At 42.0% G+C, this 19,314-nt stretch overlaps 2 protein-coding genes and 1 pseudogene across 3 annotated transcripts in view; 2 read left to right on the forward strand and 1 right to left on the reverse strand.

Annotated features, from left to right (window-relative positions):
* TIPARP (TCDD inducible poly(ADP-ribose) polymerase) overlaps positions 1–2,963 on the reverse strand; it is a 32,210-nt gene extending 29,247 nt beyond the window's left edge. Inside the window, exon 1 of the mRNA XM_023223355.2 lies at positions 2,514–2,963. The gene's annotated coding sequence lies outside the window, so the exon portion shown is untranslated. The remainder of the gene's footprint in view (positions 1–2,513) is intronic.
* LOC111550136 lies at positions 2,289–5,465 on the forward strand. Its single transcript, XM_023223400.1, has 4 exons — positions 2,289–2,327; positions 2,475–3,035; positions 3,139–3,318; positions 5,193–5,465. The coding sequence occupies exons 1-4, from the start codon at positions 2,289–2,291 to the stop codon at positions 5,277–5,279; spliced, it is 867 nt and encodes a 288-aa protein (XP_023079168.1). The 3' UTR covers positions 5,280–5,465.
* Positions 5,466–17,146: 11,681 nt separating this feature from the next.
* On the forward strand, positions 17,147–17,684 carry LOC111550108 (annotated as a pseudogene). Its single transcript, XR_002733923.1, has one exon. The product of XR_002733923.1 is annotated as a ubiquitin-like protein FUBI pseudogene (transcript).
* Positions 17,685–19,314: the final 1,630 nt, after the last annotated feature.

Consider the following 19,314-nt stretch of genomic DNA (forward strand, 5'->3'; position numbering starts at 1 on the left):
AACAGTTTGAAATTCTGCCAGGTTATGAATTTTTACTATAAGGCTAGAGTGGGGTGGGAAATGGGAGGTAGAAATAACTGTGTCTAGATGATGACAGCAGAAACCACACTTCCCCTCAGCTTTGCGGTTCTCCTCATAGTTGTTGATGTATCACCTATCTCATGAGTTGACAAAAAGTTTAAAAGTTCATCAAATGAAAGATAAACTTCAAACTTAAACAGTGAGTGAATTTAAGGGTATAAGAATATACACAAGAAACAGGGGCTCTCAACTGAAATATTATATGGGAGAAAGCCAGGAGTTTGTTAAGCATTTCTATATTCAGAAAGCTCTAATATACTACCCAAGAATGTTGAGTCTACTTTTGCAACCCCCAAAAACATTACCATTACTGGTAGAATATAACGGTGTGTTTAGTAACGAATCCCCATCAGCAACAACCACTGCACAGTGTCAGAAGACAAGCACAACTTGGTAACACAGAAAAAGCCTCCTAGTTCTCGTCCTCAGAAAAGTTACATATACACATTTTTAAAGGGCAAATGAAGGCATATTATAGAAAAACAAAACAACAATATAAAACACACACCAAATTTCAGATTCCTAATCAACTACTGAAAGAGACAAAAAAAAGTCCTTTCTTCCAAGAATCAGACCCCTTGAAAAAAACTGAAATTTGAAAACATTTACCGAGATTGTGCCAGGTGAGAAAGGAATGGTGATGAGCAATTAATCCTCTTCTCTCTTGTCCAATAAACTGAAAGAGATCTGTGACGCAAGGTCCCATGACTTAATCAAATATGCATCCTAGGTGCCCAGTAAAGCGCCTAGCTACCACAATGCACACAGCTGGTGTTCCACATATATTTTGTCAGCTGAATTAGTTAAGAAAAGCACATATCAAAAGTGAATATTAAAAATCTAATTGGAAAGAGTCATAAATCTATGTGTAAGAAGTCCATCACATTCAGAAAAGTAAAATACAAAGCACAGTTTATAACAAAGTGTTAAATGTACATGATAAGTACAAAAAGAAAAGGCAGAAAAAGGAGAGTTCACTGTGAGCTGGCATTGTTAGGGAAAGCTTCACGAAGAAGAAGGGATCTGACATGAGACATAAATCAACTGGAAAGCAGCCAAGCCAGGCGTTATTATTCATCATTTGGTGCTATTGCCTCAAGGCACAATTGGCACAGACTGTGGTATTCCCTCTTCACCATACCAAACCGGACTGCGCTCTCCCCACGCGCACACACTCTAACCACTCCTATCAAACTCAATCAAGGTAAAAGAGACACTAAATCGATTTTATTTATATGTGTGTCTGCGCGTGCACACGCAAGCGCGGGCGCAACTTTTCCTATTACTGCCCTTCATCAAACTCGGAAACAAAACTGGGAGGAAGAAGCAGAGAACTGGAGGAGTGGCTGGAGGGGGAAAGCCACTAGAACCTAGTTCCTCAATTAGTTTTCATAACAGGAAAATAAAGATGCGAAGGACACATCCTCCGGTCTCCAGCGGCAGGCGACACATCGCGACACCCCTCACTTCGTGACGCCGAGGTTCTCCATCACTCCCGGCCGAATGCACTTTCCGAAGAAACCGCCGCTCCAAAGCCTGCCCGCCTGCCGCCGCGCGACACCCCGGCGCCGAGCCCGGGTCCGAGCGACGCCTCCTGCCGGCCGCGGCGGTTTGCTCAGCTCCTGGTGTCGGGCCGCGCCAAGTCCGCGCTGCGCCGCTGAGGCGCCGCCCGGCTCTGCAATTCCGGGTGTTCCCGGGCGTCCCCGCCCCCGCCTTCCCCTCAGCAGGCGCCTGGGCGCCCCCCAACCCCTGTCCAGCCTCCTTCGGACCAACGACCCGCCCCGGCCTCCCTACATCCCAGAGGCCACTCGCAGCGCCTTCTCCCTTTAATTCTTCTTTACCCCCTCAGCCCACCTCCCGAAGAGCGTCCAGCGGGTCTTGGGGACTCGCAGAACTGAGCCGCGAAGCGCCGGGGAAACGCCGCGGGCGCTTCCCGCGGCGGCGGGGAGGAAGACTAAGACTTGCGCGCTCTCAAAGTTAACGTGAAAACAGCTTCCAAACTTCTGGGCTGCAGCCCGAAACGCAGGGTAGCCGGAAGACTCCCGCAGCCGCCGTACCCTCCCCCGGGTCTGGGAAGGGCTCCTTGGCGCCTCGGAGCACCCGGGGTCGGCCCGCGGGGGAGGCCGCATAGACGCGCCCCCACCCTGACGAACGGGGAAGGGGCAGGCGCCGGCGACCCAAACTAAATCCTTCGGCGCCTCGGTCTGATGTATACACCTGCCAGAGGCTCTAAGTGCCTAAGAAGTGTAACCAATTCCATCTTGATGCTGACGGGACCCGAGTGAATTCGGTACAAAGGGCAGTCTCAAAATCAATCACCCGATCTGCGAGAGCCCGGCACTCTGCCGGCGCGGGGCCGGAGCCGCGAGGCCGGCGCTCGCACTCCCCGCTAGGGTCCCTCAGCCCCTCAGTGCCCTCCCGGAGCCCTTTACCTGAAAGGGACCCTGAGAGAACGGACGACAGGAGCCGAGTCGAAAGCAGTGTCCGCGCCGGAGGTCAGCGCCGAAGGCGGGCCCCGGCGTCTAGGGACCACAGAGCGGCGACGCGGCCAGCCGCGCACGGGCCATTCCGCCGCCGCGAACGCAGAAAGCCTCGATCGCGCTCCGAGTCCAGCCAGCTCGCCTGTCACCTCGATCTCTGCTTTAAGTGGCTTCCGGTCGCCTCCTCCCGACGGCCGGTCGCGGAGGCGGAGCCTAGGAGGCCGGAGCGCGGTGGGGTGGGGTGAGGAGGCCGGGCGCTCAGTGGGTGCCGAGAAGAAGACCCGCCCCCTGCGCGCGCGTGCGCGTTCGTTCCAGGGGAGGTGCGCGGGTTGTGTGCCGTGGACTTGTATTCCCGCGAGGGGGCGTGTCCTTTCTCGCGCCGGCGGTGTCCCCGCGGGTCCGCGTCTCCACGCGGCTGTGAGAAAGGAAGGCGTGTGCCGCGTGGGACGGGTTCCACCTGCCTGCGGACAGATGGTGGGTCACTTTGTTCCGAGGAGACCCAGGCACCCGAGGGAGGATGTGAAACGGAACGACCCGTTTCGGTGCGGTTGGCTTTGTTTATCTGCCTCCTCCCCAGACGCCTCCAGCCCCTGATGTCGACGCACCCTGTGAGGAAGCAAACGGTTGCCTCCGCCACTGCCACCAGACGAGGTCGCCTGCCCCGCGCGGGACAAGCCGGACGGGCCGCGCACCTGCGGCGGCCGACTGTTTCGTGGGCCTTGTACGCCACCTTGCAGAAGGGGAACCTAGCTCTCAGGTTTTGACGATAGAAGTGCATTTACTTGTGTTTTAAAGCCCACAAACGCCGTAGTGACTAATTTATTCATTCAGCAAATGTCTCTCAGAGCGTCTATTACGTACCAATCATGTAGCCTGGACTTCATGCCTGTCCTCATGGAGCTTGCAGAGCACCTCTGAAATACACAGCACATACGGAATGGCCATATTTTCTGGGTTGTAAAATACTTTAAAGTGTAACTCTATATATTGAATAGATTTTCAGTAGTGAAGGAAGAAACAATACATTTAGTTCCTATAATCTGTATATATGAAAAAACAAAAGTGCTGGTAATTCCAGACATGGAAGTCAGTAAAACTAGGAGTTAAGAGGTAATAATCATAGACATTATGATTCTAAGCCTTTATTAAACTGTTCTAAACCAGACTGGGTAAGCACACCAGCAATGAATAGATTAAGGGTGTTATTTCCTCAGCAGCTTATTTCAAATTACATCAAGGCAGGGCCATTAAACTAAGGTGAGAATGATACGGGAGGAATTCAGAGGACAATAGGTAAAAGATGAAGATCTTTACATTTAAAATCTTACTGAGACAGATCTTGGTCTGTGTCTACTCATACATAGAATTGCCTAGAAGCTCATATTTGAATTTACCATATTACTCTTGGCTTTCTGTTTTTCTCGTTTGTTCTGTTTCTTTTCTGTCCTTTTGTGCCTTCTTGTAGATTATTTTTAATTCCATTCCCTTCTAACAATTAGGTTGTTATACATTCTTTATGCTTTTAGCGGTACTTCAGTTATTTATTGCTGTGTTCAAACCACCCCCAAAATATAATGACTTAAAACAATGGCTCTTTTATTTGCTCATGATTCTGAATTCTCTGGCACAGGAGTTCAGTCAGGACATAGTACAGGTGGTTCATTTCTGCTCCATGATGTCTGGGGCTTCAATTAGTGTGGGCATAGTGGGGCCTGGCTGGAATGGCTTAACTAGGGTCATAAGTCTTGGGACTTGAGGATGGAGATGGAGTTTCATGACAAAAATGAATGTGAACATGATGTGGAAAATATGGAGATGGAAGCCACAAGCTAAGGATGCTGGAACAGAAAGAAGTCTGTTAGCTATAATACCTTGGTTTTTCTCTACATGGTTTCTCCATATGGCTAATTTAGGCTTCCTCACAGCATCATAATCTGAGGGTTGCAAGAGGGGACATTCCAAAAAGACAAGCCTCAATGTGCAGGCCTTTACTTTTATCATGCTTACTAATGTGTCACTGGCCAAAGCAAGTCACATGGCCAAGCTCAGCTTCAGTGTGGGAAGGAACTACACGAGATTGTGAATATTGGGAGGTGTGACATATTGGTAGTCATTTAGATTAGGGACAGACCACCTTAATCCAATCGGAGAATAATTAAAAGTTACTTCCAGGGTATAACCCAGTTCCAACTTAAAATCTTTTCTCCTTAGGTCCTGAACTCAAAATTTTTACCCACCCAATCCCACACCCACTCCCCTTGAGGCAGTTGAAAACTCTGAATAGCTTCTCAGCCTCTCTCCACTACTGCTTTCTGAATGTTAATTGCCTCAAAGGGAAAAATGGCACCAAATTCTGAACTCAAAATCTTGGATTTAGGCTCCTCAGACTGCTGAAGTTTTACTACTCCAGAAAAGGTATCCTCTACAATCTCTACCTCGGATGTGGCCCATCTTTTTTTGAAGGAGGGATGACAATGTGCCTACCTGAAAAAATCATTTCCCTAGATCCCTTGCAGTTATGGATGGCTGTGGGATACACTTCTAGATACATGCTTGAGATTTCTAGAAAAGCATTTCCTTTCCTAATACAGAGTCACCCCTTGAATTTCTTCCTTTTGTTCTTTCTTCTAGAATAATAACAGGATGGAGATGGAGTTTCATGACAAAAAGGAAGGTGAATATGATGTGGAAAATATAAAGATGGAAACAACAAACTAAGGATGCTGGGGCAGAAAGATAGAAGGAAACTGGGTCACTCATAACATCTTGAAACTGCTGTAGCCATCCTAGACTGGCTGCCTCTAGACTTAATATGTTTAAAAAGTAAATCCCAATTTTATTAAACTGTTACCTGTTCTGTATAGATGAACACATTCTTAGCTAATAAACTATCATGTCTCCTAACTAGTCGTCTTCTAGGCTCTGCCAGTTAGATAGTAATGTGAGTTGGTATGTCAGAAATAGAAGAACTGTCACAAATACAACTCCTATAACATTTCCTGATAATTCTGTAAATATACCAAATTATTGTAAGATTAAGAAACATGTTAATTAAAGAAAAAACAGGAAGTAGAAGAAATAACAATGCCCATAGTTGAACCTTTTAAAGTCTCATTTTGACCACGCAGTGGCTCATGCCTGTAATCCCAGCACTTTGGGAAGCTAAGGCAGAAGGATCAGTTGAGGGCAGGAGTTTCAGAGCAGCCTGGCCAACATGGTAAGACCCCCATCTCTATGGAAAAAAAGTTTTTATTAGCTGAGCATGGTGGCATGCACCTCTAGTCCCTGCTACTCGGAAGCTGAGGCAGGGGGATTGCTTGAGCTCAAGAGGTCAAGGCTGCAGTGAGCTATGGTCACACCATTGCACTCCAGCCTGGGTAACAGAACAAAACCCTGTCTCTAAATCTCATTTTAACACTTTGATATAGTTATGATCTGTCTTATTTATTCAAGGTATTTTTCTATATTATTTTACCTAACATTATGTCATAAACAGCTTTCCATGTTAATATTGTCTTTTAAACAAATAGCTGTTTAATGTTCCAAGTAATTATATTTTTTGCTTATCTAGTTCATTCTCATTGCACATGTCAATTCACTTTTTTTCATAACTTATTCACTGCATATCTACTACATTCCAGTAACTGGACTAAATATAAGTACACATAGATGAATACGATGTAGTTCCTCCCGGAGCACTCTTCAAAACTACAAAAGACACATATGTACATGCAATATATATGTATACATGGCATATGCATGTGTATACTTTTTATATGTGACTGTAAGCTATTTAATAAGCCATTTAATTACCCTTATTTTTTTAATTTCTTTTTTTTGAGACAGGATCTTGCTCTGTCCCCTAGGCTGGAGTGCAGTGGCATAATCTTGACTCACTGCAACCTCTGCCTCCAGGTCCAAGTGAATCTCCTGCCTCAGATACCTGAGTAGCTTTGATTACATGTATGGGCCACCGCACTCAGCTGATTTTTGTATTTTTAATAGAGACAGAGTTTCACCATATTGGCCAGGCTGGTCTCAAACTCCTGGCTTCAAGCAATCCACCTGCCTGTACCTCCCAAAGTGCTAGGACTACAGGCATGAGCCACTGCGCCTGGCCAAATTATCTTTAAATATGCTTATAGAATGGAAATATTTTAATTTCCAATTCCTTTTATTGATAATTTCTGTCATTCTTATCTGCCGGATTTGCCTTTAGCATGACTGATCAGTTATCAGTAGAGTACTTACAATGAACAGTTTATTAATATAAAAGCCATTCCTTCTTACTTGAATTTCAAGTGACCCAAGGCCTCCAGTTTTCATTTTCATTAACAGTAAGTGCTATCAAATGTAAATACCAATATTCTATTGCTTTCTGTTTTTATAATTGTTACTTAATTTCTTAACATCCTTCTTGTGGAAAGATAATCATTTTTTGTTACCACATAAGGAAACAGTGAATAACATGACTCAGAGCAGAATGAAAAACCTGAGATTTGAAAACAAAGGCTTTGTCTTTTAGCTTTGCTGTACTAAAATACAGTATTTCCCATGCTGTATATGGGAAATACAGCCAACTTGTGTAAATGGCAGACTGACAACTCTTTATCTAAGAGGGCTAAGTCCAAGCTATAATGTTTTCTATGAGTGTATATGTAAGAGTAATTTATTCTTTAACTCAAAATTGCATATGTGCGTGTATCTCAAATATCTAAAGTGAAAGAGGCTGGATGCAGTGGCTCACACCTATAATCCCAGTGCTTTGGGAGGCCAAGGAAGGAGGATTGCTTGAGGCTAGGGGTTTATGACCAGCAACAGTGGGACCCCATCTCTACCAATTATTTTTTTTTTTTTTTTTTTGAGACAGAGTCTCGCTCTGTCACCCAGGCTGGAGTACAGTGGCGCCATCTCGGCTCACTGCAAACTCCACCTCCCAGGTTCACAGCATTCTTCTGCCTCAGCCTCCAGAGTAGCTAGAACTACAGGCGCCCGCCACCACGCCCGGCTAATTTTTTGTATTGTTTAGCAGAGGTGGGGTTTCACCGTGTTAACCAGCATGATCTCGATCTCCTGACCTCATGATCCGCCCGCCTCGGCCGCCCAGAGTGTTGGGATTACGGGCGTGAGCCACCATGCCCGGCTAATAAAATTCTCAAAAAGAAATTAGCCGGGCATGGTGGCATGCATCTATAGTCCCAGCTACGAGGCAGTTGAGGCAGGAGGATCACAAGAGCCGAGGCGGTGGCAGTGAGCCATGGCCACATTACTGCAATCCAGCCTGGGCAACAGAGCAAGACCCTGTCTAAATAAATAAGTAAGTAAGTAAATACATAAATAGATAAATAAACTGAAACTATTATTATCTAGGCAACTGAAGTACTGTTGTTTTTAAACATATAAAATTTATTATTAAAAATACTGTCTTGATGTTGTTATAATGAACTAACTCCTGGAACTTACCCAAAGGAAGATTTCCTATTTCCCTGCACTCGTGGGATTCTAGAACAAGATAAGATTTGGGCTGTAATTTACTTACTTCAAGTAGGTTTTAAATATGATGTTGGTGGGAAAAGATTAGAAAATGCTTCTAGGGAATATGTCAGGCAGCAAGGTAGGGAATTAATGAATTAAAGGTAACCTCAAAGGTAGGTTGGTTTAGAGCCTGTCATGAACAAACATGCTTTGATAAATGTAAACTTAAAATTCATATTTTCATAAGGTGATGGAATATGCACCTTGCAGACCATTTCCAAGTTTTAAAAATATCTCTCAGTTATAGTTTCCTCCCTCTTGAAACTGACAAGGCAGCAGAGTGCTTCTGTCTGGGAAAGGTGAGGGTTCCAAGGCCTAGTAGAAAATGAAACAGATAAAGTGTGAATAGGACAAGTTCTAAAATGCTTAAGCAAGATCACAAACTATTCTGATTATCTAGGATTTGCATTTGTAAATTGCCTAATCATCTGCTTGACTGTTTTGTTTTCTCAAGATCCCTAACAGTCAAGTATTCTCTTCGATCCCCTTCAGTTTTGGACCTGTTGAGTAATTCTCATAGCACATACTGAAAGTACTGTCTCATCTAACTGGCTTTAGTTCTATATGAGATGATTTCCTCAGAGAAATCCCCAGATGTTTTCCTGATCTTTCAATCAATTGATTCAACACACATTTATCTAGCAGTAGTTATGCAATGGTGACTAAGACAGTCTCCATTTGTCAGTGTCTTGTAGGGAAGTCTGTGAACTGACCACCCAGAATCACTTGGGAAAGCCTGCTGCAGATGCCCTAGCCCTCCTGAATCTCAGAGAACAGGTCAGGAGAATCTGCACTTTGCAGAAATTCTCTAGGCACTACTGCTTTCAGAGCTCATAGTCTTTTAAAACACTTGCGGGTGGGGAGGAGGTGGCTTATGGGTGTGGCCAAGTAGGAAAACAAACACACTAGCATGGTAAGTGCCATAATAGAGATTTACATGCAAGGCCAAATACTGTCAGCCCTCAGCATCTGCACACACCACATCCACAGGTTCATCCAACCATAGATCAAAAATATTTAGGAAAGAAAACAGTAAAACAATTAATGCAAATAAAAATACAATATAACAACTGCTTACATAGCATTTTATTAAGTAGTATAAGTAACCCAGAGATGATTTGAAGTAGATAGGAGGATGTGCATAGGGTATGCAAATACTATACTGTTTTCTGTAGGGGACTTGAGCATCCATGGATTTTGGTATCTTGGGAGTTCCTGGAACCTTGTACCTGAGAATACCGAGGGACAGTTGCATAGAGATGATGAATTAAGTCTAACTATATTGTCAGAGAAGAGGATTACCATCAGCAGATTTCTTGAAGTAGCTAGAAGTATTATTCTTTAGAATGTTAAGAGACTCAGCTGTTTTTTACTTGGGGTACATCTAAAATCCAATAGAAAAAGAAAATTTAAAACCTCTACTTAAAAAAAAAAGTGAATTCCCAACTAAAATTAAAGATCTTGATAATCGTGTGCAGAGATCATCTGAGTTAACAGCACTTCTACTTGTGTGAATTTATCCTGAGGATATAATTAGAGTTTATGTGCATGGGTTTGGTTACAAATCTCTTTCCTACAGCAAATAAATTGTGACTGAGTGCTCATTTTCATCCAGCCCCATACACAGTTCTCTGTGGGAAAGCTTTCCTCTCCCCACTTCTTACACTGTCAAAGACATTCCGGGACGTGAAGAGTTCCCATTTTTGCTATTCAGGCACTGAGAAGCCAATACTCTGATTTTGTAGTAAAGAAGGTTTTTGGTTTATTTGTTTTGTTTTCCCCCAGCACAGTAATAGAATTTAGAAATTGAATTTATTAATATTCCTTGGCAGCCTCACTATGCAGTCTCCTGTACACGGCATACGTTTTCATGTTGATGTCCAAATTCAATATGATGATTTTGGCAGACTGGACATCCTAGCCATTCACTAAAGAGAGATCATTCTGATGCTCACCTGCCTTTCATCTCTGACTCCTCCACTAGGCAGATAGCTCCTGGGTTTTTAAACTGACCTGCACATGAGAATCACTTGAGCCACTTTAAATAAATATATATAAATAATATATATTATATAATAAATACATTTATTATATATAATAAATACAAGTAGTATAAGTAACCCAGAGATGATTTGAAGTAGATAGGAGGATGTGCATAGGGTATGCAAATACTATACTGTTTTCTGTAGGGGACTTGAGCATCCATGGATTTTGGTATCTTGGGAGTTCCTGGAACCTTGTACCTGAGAATACCGAGGGACAGTTGCATAGAGATGATGCATCTATGCATTGAATAGGGACTGTGTTGTATTTGTCTTCTCCTCTTTGGTTCCCAGTAGAGCACTGGACGTAAGTCATGTAATCAATGACTTCACTTATTCATTCAGCACGTACTCTTGAGCATTTGTGGTCTAGGTACTTCTAAGTGCTAGGAATACAGTAGAAAATAAAATAAATGGTCAACTCTTAACATTCTAATAAGAGGAAGACAGGTGGTATCAGGAGGTATCAGGTGGCGATGAAAGCTGTAAAAATAAAACAAGACATGGTAAGGATAGGACAACCACATACTTTATCTAAAAAGGACACTTTGAGAATAATTATTCACAATTATGTCAATATAGTACAGCTGAAATCAGGACTTTCATGGAAAAACCAAGATATGTGGTCACTACATAAGGTGTTAGAGAGTACTGTGGAAAAGGAAATGAAGTGTTTTCAAAAATATGATGTGCTGTTACTAGAAGGCCTCCCCAGAAAGAAAACATTTAAGTAGAAGCCTGAGGACAATGAAGGCATAAGGGAAAGAGCATTCCAGGTAGATGGTGTAGCATGTGTAGGGACAAGCTTTGCATATTAGAGGGAAATCACAGAAACCAGTTTGATGGGAGTGGAATGAACAGGAGTACTGTTGATGAGGTCAAAGGGATGGCCAGAGGCCAGATTTCATAAGATCTTTTAGGCTAGGCCCATGGTAAGGACTTTGGATTTTACCCTGAGACAGAAATCTATATAATTTACCTTTTAAAAGGATCACTCTGGTGTTGTGTGGAGAGGATGGAAAGAATGAACACAGGAAGATTAGTTAATAGACCAAGCAAGAGATGGTGGTGGCCTGGATCATGATAATGGAAAGTGGTGGTTAGATTCTGGACACATGCTGAGGGTAAAGCTGAGAGGATTTGGTGTATGAGGGAAACTGAAGAACCAAAAATGGGTCCTCAGTTTTTGGTTTAAGCAACTAGAATAATGGATCTGTCCTTCACTTAGATGGTGGAGATTGTAGGAAGAACACATTTTGGGGAACAGGGAGAAACAAGAATGTAGTTTTGGACTTGTTAAAGATTGAGACATATTAGATATTTAAGTGGGAAAGTTAGTAGGAAATTGCATAATTAAGTCTAAAGTTTAGGGGAGACGTTGGAGCCACTTGCAACCATACCTAAGAAAGTCCCCACTGCCAAACTTACGTAGCAAACATGTTCATTCATCCATTTTACATGTAGGTTAATTAGGAGGTCTTAAAAGTGTGTGTTTTAAAAGAGGAGCAGTGGGCCATATTCTGCACTTGCAGAGGAGGGAGATTTATTTTCACGAAGTCTGGGAGTGAGGTGTTACCCAGTAGTGTGTCCACTCATATCATATTTCTCTTGCAGAAGGAAGCTGTAATCCCTATAAACATGAGCTAATTTAAAGTTCCCATTACCCAATTGTGACCTGATGACCCCATTCTGGGAAACTGACTGAGAAATGCCTTTGAGGCTAAAGAAATCAAACAGTTGATATTTGTATGTTATGTGACGTATTCTTTCTTTAAAGAAATCAGACAGTTGATATTTGTATGTTATGTTTTCATAGCCAGGCCAAGCATATGAAAATAAAATATCGATACAGGCTCATGCAAGTTCCTAGTAATGTAAGCCTAAATTTGGCCTTAAAACAAAAACTTATAGTATCAATTAGCATTCCCATTATTTACTGGCTTCTTGCCTACAGACTAAAGAAGCAGCTGTCTTTTATTTTCAAATGCAAAACAGATGAAAATTTATGGTACCGGGGAAATCTATACTAAGCCAAATAAAACACTTGCAGCATTATTTACTGTATGCATTATTTTTACTTCATCACCTGCCTGAGACTCTTTGGTTTTTATTTTTCACTTTCTGAAGAGTTAGCTAAATTAGAAATCAAGGTTCTGAATGGCTTTTTTCTCAATTATCAGTGTGTTTACATTGAAACAAAGATAACCTCTTGGTTTGAAAGTTTTGCAAAGTCACCAAAAAACAATGTTACTTTGGTTAAAAATAGCTCTCTATTGAAATGAAGTAAATGTCAGCATTAGAGAAATGGAAACCAAAACTTTTTATCAGACCTCAAAGTTGAAAGGCAGGAAATGTTAGCTGCATTGACAGAACCCTAGGTACAGGGAGTTGGTGAAAATAAATAGTATGGTTACACAGATAAGTGACCCAGAAAAGAACTTTTTGGTTGGCATAATTTTTATTTATTCCTCTATTTTGTTGAATGCCTGCTACAAGTAGTTGCTGGGCACACAATGGTGAAAAAAGCAGACATGATCTCTGCCTTCATGTTGCATGTGGAAGAAGACATATTAACTCAAATAACCACTCAAATCAACTTATCGTAAACTTTAATAAGTGCTTTGAAAGAAGCCTTTCCTGCTGAAGAAACATTTGGTTGGCTCTGATGATGGAGTAAGCATAAACTAGATCAAAAGGATATGGGTGGGAGCAAATAATGGTGGTCGGGGACAGAATGTTAAGTGCAAAGCCAGAATCGTGAAGCTGTGGCATGCCAAAGAGAACCACTGTGTCTGGAAAATAGAAAGTGAAAAGGAGAGTGGCTGGATATTACTTGGAAATGTAGACCTTTAGGCCTCCTAATTAAGAATTCTGAAGAAAAATGGATGTCACTGAAGTGCTTTAATTAGGAAAATGCCATGATCATATTTTAATTTTTAAAAGTAAAACCGTAATGAGGGGAACTTTCACTTCCAGTAATGAATTAGGCAATTCGGCTAACACTCTTACCAAGTAAAACCACAAAAGTTGGACAAAATATTTTGAAATTTACTCTGAGAGTTAACATGACAATATCTGGAATAATACCTGGGAGAAGGAAACTCAGACATGTGAGTAGAGCATTTAGAACCACTTTTCCGAATAGGAGTCTGAGAAGCTGAATAGAAATTTTGACAGACTAACAAGGATAGGGAGATAAAACTGAAGTTCAGGGAAGGTCAAGGGGAGTGATGCCAGGTTTTGGGCTGGGACCCAAAGGACTACATGAGAGTAAGGGTAAACCAGAAATAGGCCAACCCTCCCGGGGAGTTGAACCACCCCCTTCGGATTCTCTCAGGCCTTCCAACTGGATTGAATTAAGGTGATGTAGGATTGCTACTGGCCTTAATCTCTTACCAGAAGCACATATAAAAATTCCTTGAAGAAAAATAACATTCTTCTTGGTCTCAAACTATTTTTACAATGATCCAAATGCAATATCTAGCACTCATAAAAAATAACCAAGAAAGCATTCACAAACTGGTGGGACAAGTCAAAGGACAAAGAAATCAAATTGAAGGTCCTCCTACAGGCCAAAATAGGGCAATTTGAATGATAAAAAGAATAATGATGGTAATTCATTAAAAAATAGTGGATAAAAAGAAAATCCATGAGTCTATAAAAATACTCAGAAAAAGTTGGGGGCCCTGGCACAGTGGCTCATGCCTGTAATCCCAGCACTTTGGAAAGCCGAGATGGGTGGATCACTTGAGGCTGGGAGTTTGAGACCAGCCTGGCCAACATGGTGAAACCCTGTCTCTATTAAAACACAAAAATTAGGTGGGCATAGTGGCACGTGCCTGTAATTCCAGCCACTTGGGAGACTGAGGCAGGAGAATCGCTTGAACCCTGGAGACAGAGGTTGCAGTGAGCTGAGATGGTAGCCACTGAACTCCTGACTCTTTCTTAAAAAAAAAAAAAAAAAAAAAAAAAGGAGCAGGAGGGGGTACAAAAAAAGAGGGAAAGCTTTTCTTTATAGAAGAATGCTAGCTAATAAATGTGGACAGATTGACAAAATTGGAAAATCACCATTTTGCAATTACAAAAGTAACAATAATAGTATATGAGGTAAACTGAAGAGCCAGGAATGGCTCTTCATTGACAATGAAAGGATAATCCATGGGTATTAATGCCACTAGGTGAGAGGTTGGAAAATAGTCATAGTTTCCAAGTATCTCCTCATACATTACTCATTAATAACATGAAGAGATAATCTGACAGTAGAGAAATCCAACACATATCACCTTAACCAAATGATCAAGCTTAAAAATGAATACTGATGGGACTAATGAACATTACAAGCCTTCTGATATTAATGAATAAAGGAGGACAAACCATCATCTATGTAGTGTTGTTGCCAAAATATTTAATTTAAACCTAAGCATTAGACAAATCCAAATAGTAAGACATTCTACAGAACTCTTTAAAAACTATTGATGTCATGAGAGGGGAAAAAAGGCAATGGAGCTATTCTAGATGAAAGGAAAGACTATGCCTAAACCTAATATAGATACAGGATGTTTTAAAATGCTATAAAGGATGTTATTTAGGCAAATGAAGAAATTTGCATATGTAGTGAATATTAGATATATTATGGTATCAATGTTAAATTTCTTGAGTGTGATAAGACAGATATTGTGATCATGTAGGAGAATATCATTGTTCTTAAAAGCGATACATGTTGAAATGTGTAGGAAATGAAACATCATTTTATATGTAGAGGACTTTCAAATGGTTCTGTAATATCTGTATCTGTACATATGCATGCAGTCTTCATTTTGCAGGACTGTAAAAAGATATGGTAGTACAAGATTATAAAAATGACCATGCAAGCTGAAACTACAAAGTGATTTTAATAATCAATGGGGAAAATCACAATTGTTCTGTCACCTTTAAAAATGTTAACCAAAACATTAAGAACACTCTTATGGTCAATCATAAATGCAGAAAATTGTTAAAAAAAAAAAAAAAAAAAAAGCAAAACTAATTTGTATTTAGTGCACTGTAATTTAAAACATTAGAAATATTGAGGATTAAAGTATTTTATTTCTTTGTTAAAACTTACCAAAGGCCAGGCCTGCTGGCTCACACCTGTAATCCCAGCACTTTGGGAGGCCAAGGTAGGCGGTTTGCTTGAGCTCAGGAGTTTGAGACCAACCTGGGCAACCTGGTGAAATACTGTGTCTCTAAAAATAATACAAAAATTAGCCAGGCATGGTGGTGTGTGCCTGTAGTCCCAACTACTCAGGAAGCTGAGGTGGGAAGATGGCTTGCGCCCAAGAAGCAGAGGTTGCAGTGAGCCATGATCATGCCACTGCCTTCCGGCCTGTGTGGCAGAGCAAGACCCTGTCTCAAAAACAAACAAACAAACAAACAAACAAACAAACAACATCAACAACAAGAAACTTACCAAGAATAATTTGAACAGTGCTGCTTCTTCTGATTATATAACTTATCTTATGGATGAAGCATCTTTTCCCCACTTTCACAAATCATCATATTCCTTTCTAAGTTTGGATTAGCTTGCATTATTTTATCCTTTGCATTTTCACTGTTGTGAAATGTTTCTAAAGAGATTTTCTAATTCTATCAATCTACCTACTTGTTTTGTGAAGTTTTTTGGCAATGTCACTTCCTCTGGGACATCTTCATCCTTTTTTGTCACAGCCACTTTCTTCATTAATGTCAATAATTTCACCTTTACTAAGTTCCCCTGACTGCATACCCTTAGTCTTTCTAATGATCACAGTGTCAACATTGCCATAGCCAACTATCTTTTCTATAGCTCTTTGTTTGATTTGAATTTCACTTCCAATGTTACTACTTCTCATGCTTTTCCTTCACTTTCATTTTTCGTGGCCAATTTCCTCTTTTTAATATCTATTTTGTTTTGTTTTGTTTTGCTTTTTTGAGACAGAGTCTTCCTCTGTAGCCCAGGCTGGAGTGCAGTGGTGCTCACTGCTACCTCTGCCTACCTAGTCCCAGTTCAAGCAATTCTCCTGCCTCAGCCTCCTGAGTAGCTGGGATTACAGGGAGGCACCACCATGGCCAGATAATTTTTTTTTTTTTTGTAATTTTAGTAGAGATGGGGGGGGTTTCACCATGTTAGCCAGGCTGGTCTTGAACTCCTGACCTCGTGATCCACCTGCCTCAGCCTCCCAAAGTGCTGGGAGTACAGGCATGAGCCACTGCACCCGACCTTTAATATCTATTTTTATAAAATATTATGTGAGTTTATCACTGGGAGACAAGGAAGTAACACAATTTCATGTCTTGCTGTCTGTGCATGAACTGAAAAACATGTGCAGTGATCAATTGCTGACAGATTTTGAAAGCAGTGAATGATTGGTCGCTGTCACTGATCATGATGCACATTTGTTAATTACATAGTGATTGGCAGACTGAAGTTCTTGCAGTGAAGTTTGTACTTTGTGTAATTACATTTAGTAAGCATAGTCACTGAAATTTGAATCATGTCATTGGGTAACTGCCTTTGTTTGTGTGTATATATGTATGTGCATATATACATAGTTATGTGTGTGAATCTAGAAAAAGGGTATATAGGTAGCCCATTGTATTATTCTTGCAGCTTTTCTGTCACTTTCAAATTTATCTTAATAAAAGTTAGGGGTGGGAGAGTGGGAAGGAAGCAGATCATAAGGAGATAAGACAATGCAATAGAAAATCGAGAGAAAGAATAGATAATAAAAACAGACAAACAGGGAATCCAGAGACTAGAAAATCCTATGGAATCAAACCACCTGGATTTGAATCTCACTTTAATTACCAGCCATGTGATCTTAGACAAGTTATGGAATATCTCTGAACTTGTTTCTCTTAAAAATTAGGGCTAAAAGAATATCTACTTCATAGGGTAATATGGATGGTTAAATAACTTTAATATATGAAGTAATTCTAAGTGTACAGATGTGTTAAGAGGGGGAGACTTTACTATCTTTAGATACCAATAAGAATCCAGTTTCTCGACTCCATCTTCGCGGTAGCGGCAGCTGGGCCCACGGTTCAGTCGTCAACATGCAGCTCTTTGTCCGCGCCCAGGAGCTACACACTCTCGAGGTGACCGGCCAGGAAACGGTTGCCCAGATCAAGGCTCATGTAGCTTCACTGGAGGGCATTGCCCCGGAAGATCAAGTCGTGCTCCTGGCAGGCACCCCCCTGGAGGATGAGGCCACTCTGGGCCAGTGTGGGGTGGAGGCCCTGACTACCCTGGAAGTAGCAGGCGGCATGCTTGGAGGTAAAGTCCATGGTTCCCTGGCCCGTGCTGGGAAAGTGAGAAATCAGACTCCTAAGGTGGCCAAACAGGAGAAGAAGAAGAAGAAGACCGGTCGGGCTAAGCGCCGGATGCAGTACAACCGGCGCTTTGTCAACGTTGTGCCCACCTTTGGCAAGAAGAAGGGCCCCAATGCCAATTCTTAAGTCCTTTGTAATTCTGGCTTTCTCTAATAAAAAAGCCACTTAGTTCAGTCAAAAAAAAAAAAAAAAAAAATCCAAAAGAGAGAGGTTGAAGCTAGGAGAAGAGATAGTTAATGGTGTATCCTTCTTAAGAAGGTGGGAGGGGATGGGATCCAAACAAGAAACAGAGGAGTTGGTCTTGCACTAAGACCATCTCTATTTTAACAGGAAAGAGAGAGAGAGAGGATAGGATGGGTCAAGGTATAGGTTGGATAGTAAATTTGTTAGGGAGAAGAAGTTATTTAATTTTGTAGTCTCCAAGAAATAAAAGGTGAGGCATCTTCTGAGCATGGACAGCACAGTAGGGGATTAGAGGTTGAAGACAGCGTGGAAGACTTGAGATGACTCTTGCAGAGAATAAGAGAGCCTGCTGGCCAAAGAACTATAACAGCATTGTTGGCAGTGTGGAGGGCCCAGAGTTACTGACCTTAAAATTATAGTTCTATCAGTCTGCCCTTTTGTGTTTCTTACTTCAGCTGCCAGTGGCTCAGCTGCCTTGGCACAGGCATGGAGAGTGTGAGCTGTTGAGTTCATCCAGGATTGAGATTTTTTCAGATGGATGTGAGGAAAAGATAGACAAGAGAATTTAAGGTATTGGCAAGGAGATTACTGAAAGTATGTACCATGAAATCTAACCTGGGAGGGAATTAGTAGTAGGAGAGGGCTTAGTGATGAGGGAGAAAATAGAGGGGACCATGAATTAAGAAGGATCTCCTTGAGGCCATTGTAGTAGTCCTAGTGAGAAGCATTTAATAAGCAAGCTAATCATTTCCTAAATTGGGGAGCAATGTGCTGTGTGAACAGGATGTTCAGTTGGGGCCCTTTCTCTTTTAGTTTTGACTGAGACCCTAAAACCTTAAAGGAAAACAATAGGTGCCAAAATGAGGAGCTATATCACTTGGTGACGTTTGCCAAAGGAGGGTCAGTGTGGTTGTGTGACCCTTAATTCCTTAACCACCTGTAGTGTGTACAAGTATTGAAATTGAGAAATTGAGAGACCTGTTTTCTTTGGAGAATTGTTGGAGTGCCTTGGGTGTTTCTTTCCCTCTCTCACGGGGAAAGGTAGTGGCGTCCCTGTCTCCTTAGCTCAAATAAGGATACTGTATCGAAATCCCCTGAAGAGGTTTAAATGTGCCTCTGGAGTTTGAAGAGCATTAAGGACCGGTATGAGTAGCTCTGTGCAAATCATCCAGGTTAGAGAAGGTGGGGAGGAAAGGGGAGAAGTGGGCAGGGGCACTGGGGCACTCACTTGCGCATCCACAAGCAGTGAGGCAAGGGTGGGCGACTGTTTCTCCTGAGCCAGATGTGGGCCTGTGGAGAAGCTTGCCTGGGGCAACCTCAGATGCCAAAACTGGCTGGAGGGCGTATGTGACCACAGGGAAGGGAGTGGCCAGGGGCTAAGGAGAGAATTGTAGGGGGCCAGCCTGAGGAGAGTCATTGCCTTCACAATGACAGTTGGATGTTCCAAAGGGAGGATCTCCCTGAAATTCACAAAAATACCCAGTGAAGGAAAGAGTGAGCAACAGGATTCTGCCATGCCAAGAGGCTGCCATAGGTGACTGTGTCTGTGCCTACCAAGTGGGACCTTGATGACCTCTCCTCCCTTTTCCTGATCCAACCCTTGAAGGACACAGAGATAGTTAATTGGGGGATTAAGAAGGTGG

The sequence above is a fragment of the Piliocolobus tephrosceles genome, chromosome 2 (genome assembly GCF_002776525.5).
Source record: "Piliocolobus tephrosceles isolate RC106 chromosome 2, ASM277652v3, whole genome shotgun sequence".
Lineage (NCBI taxonomy): Eukaryota > Metazoa > Chordata > Mammalia > Primates > Cercopithecidae > Piliocolobus > Piliocolobus tephrosceles.

Coding starts and splice junctions, on each gene's coding strand:
- LOC111550136 (XM_023223400.1), top strand. CDS start 2,289: ATGTATACACCTGCCAGAGGCTCTAAGTGCCTAAGAAGT. Junction 3,036..3,138: donor CACCTGCCTGCGGACAGATG/GTGGGTCACTTT, acceptor CCTCCTCCCCAG/ACGCCTCCAGCCCCTGATGT. Junction 3,319..5,192: donor AAGGGGAACCTAGCTCTCAG/GTTTTGACGATA, acceptor TCTTTCTTCTAG/AATAATAACAGGATGGAGAT.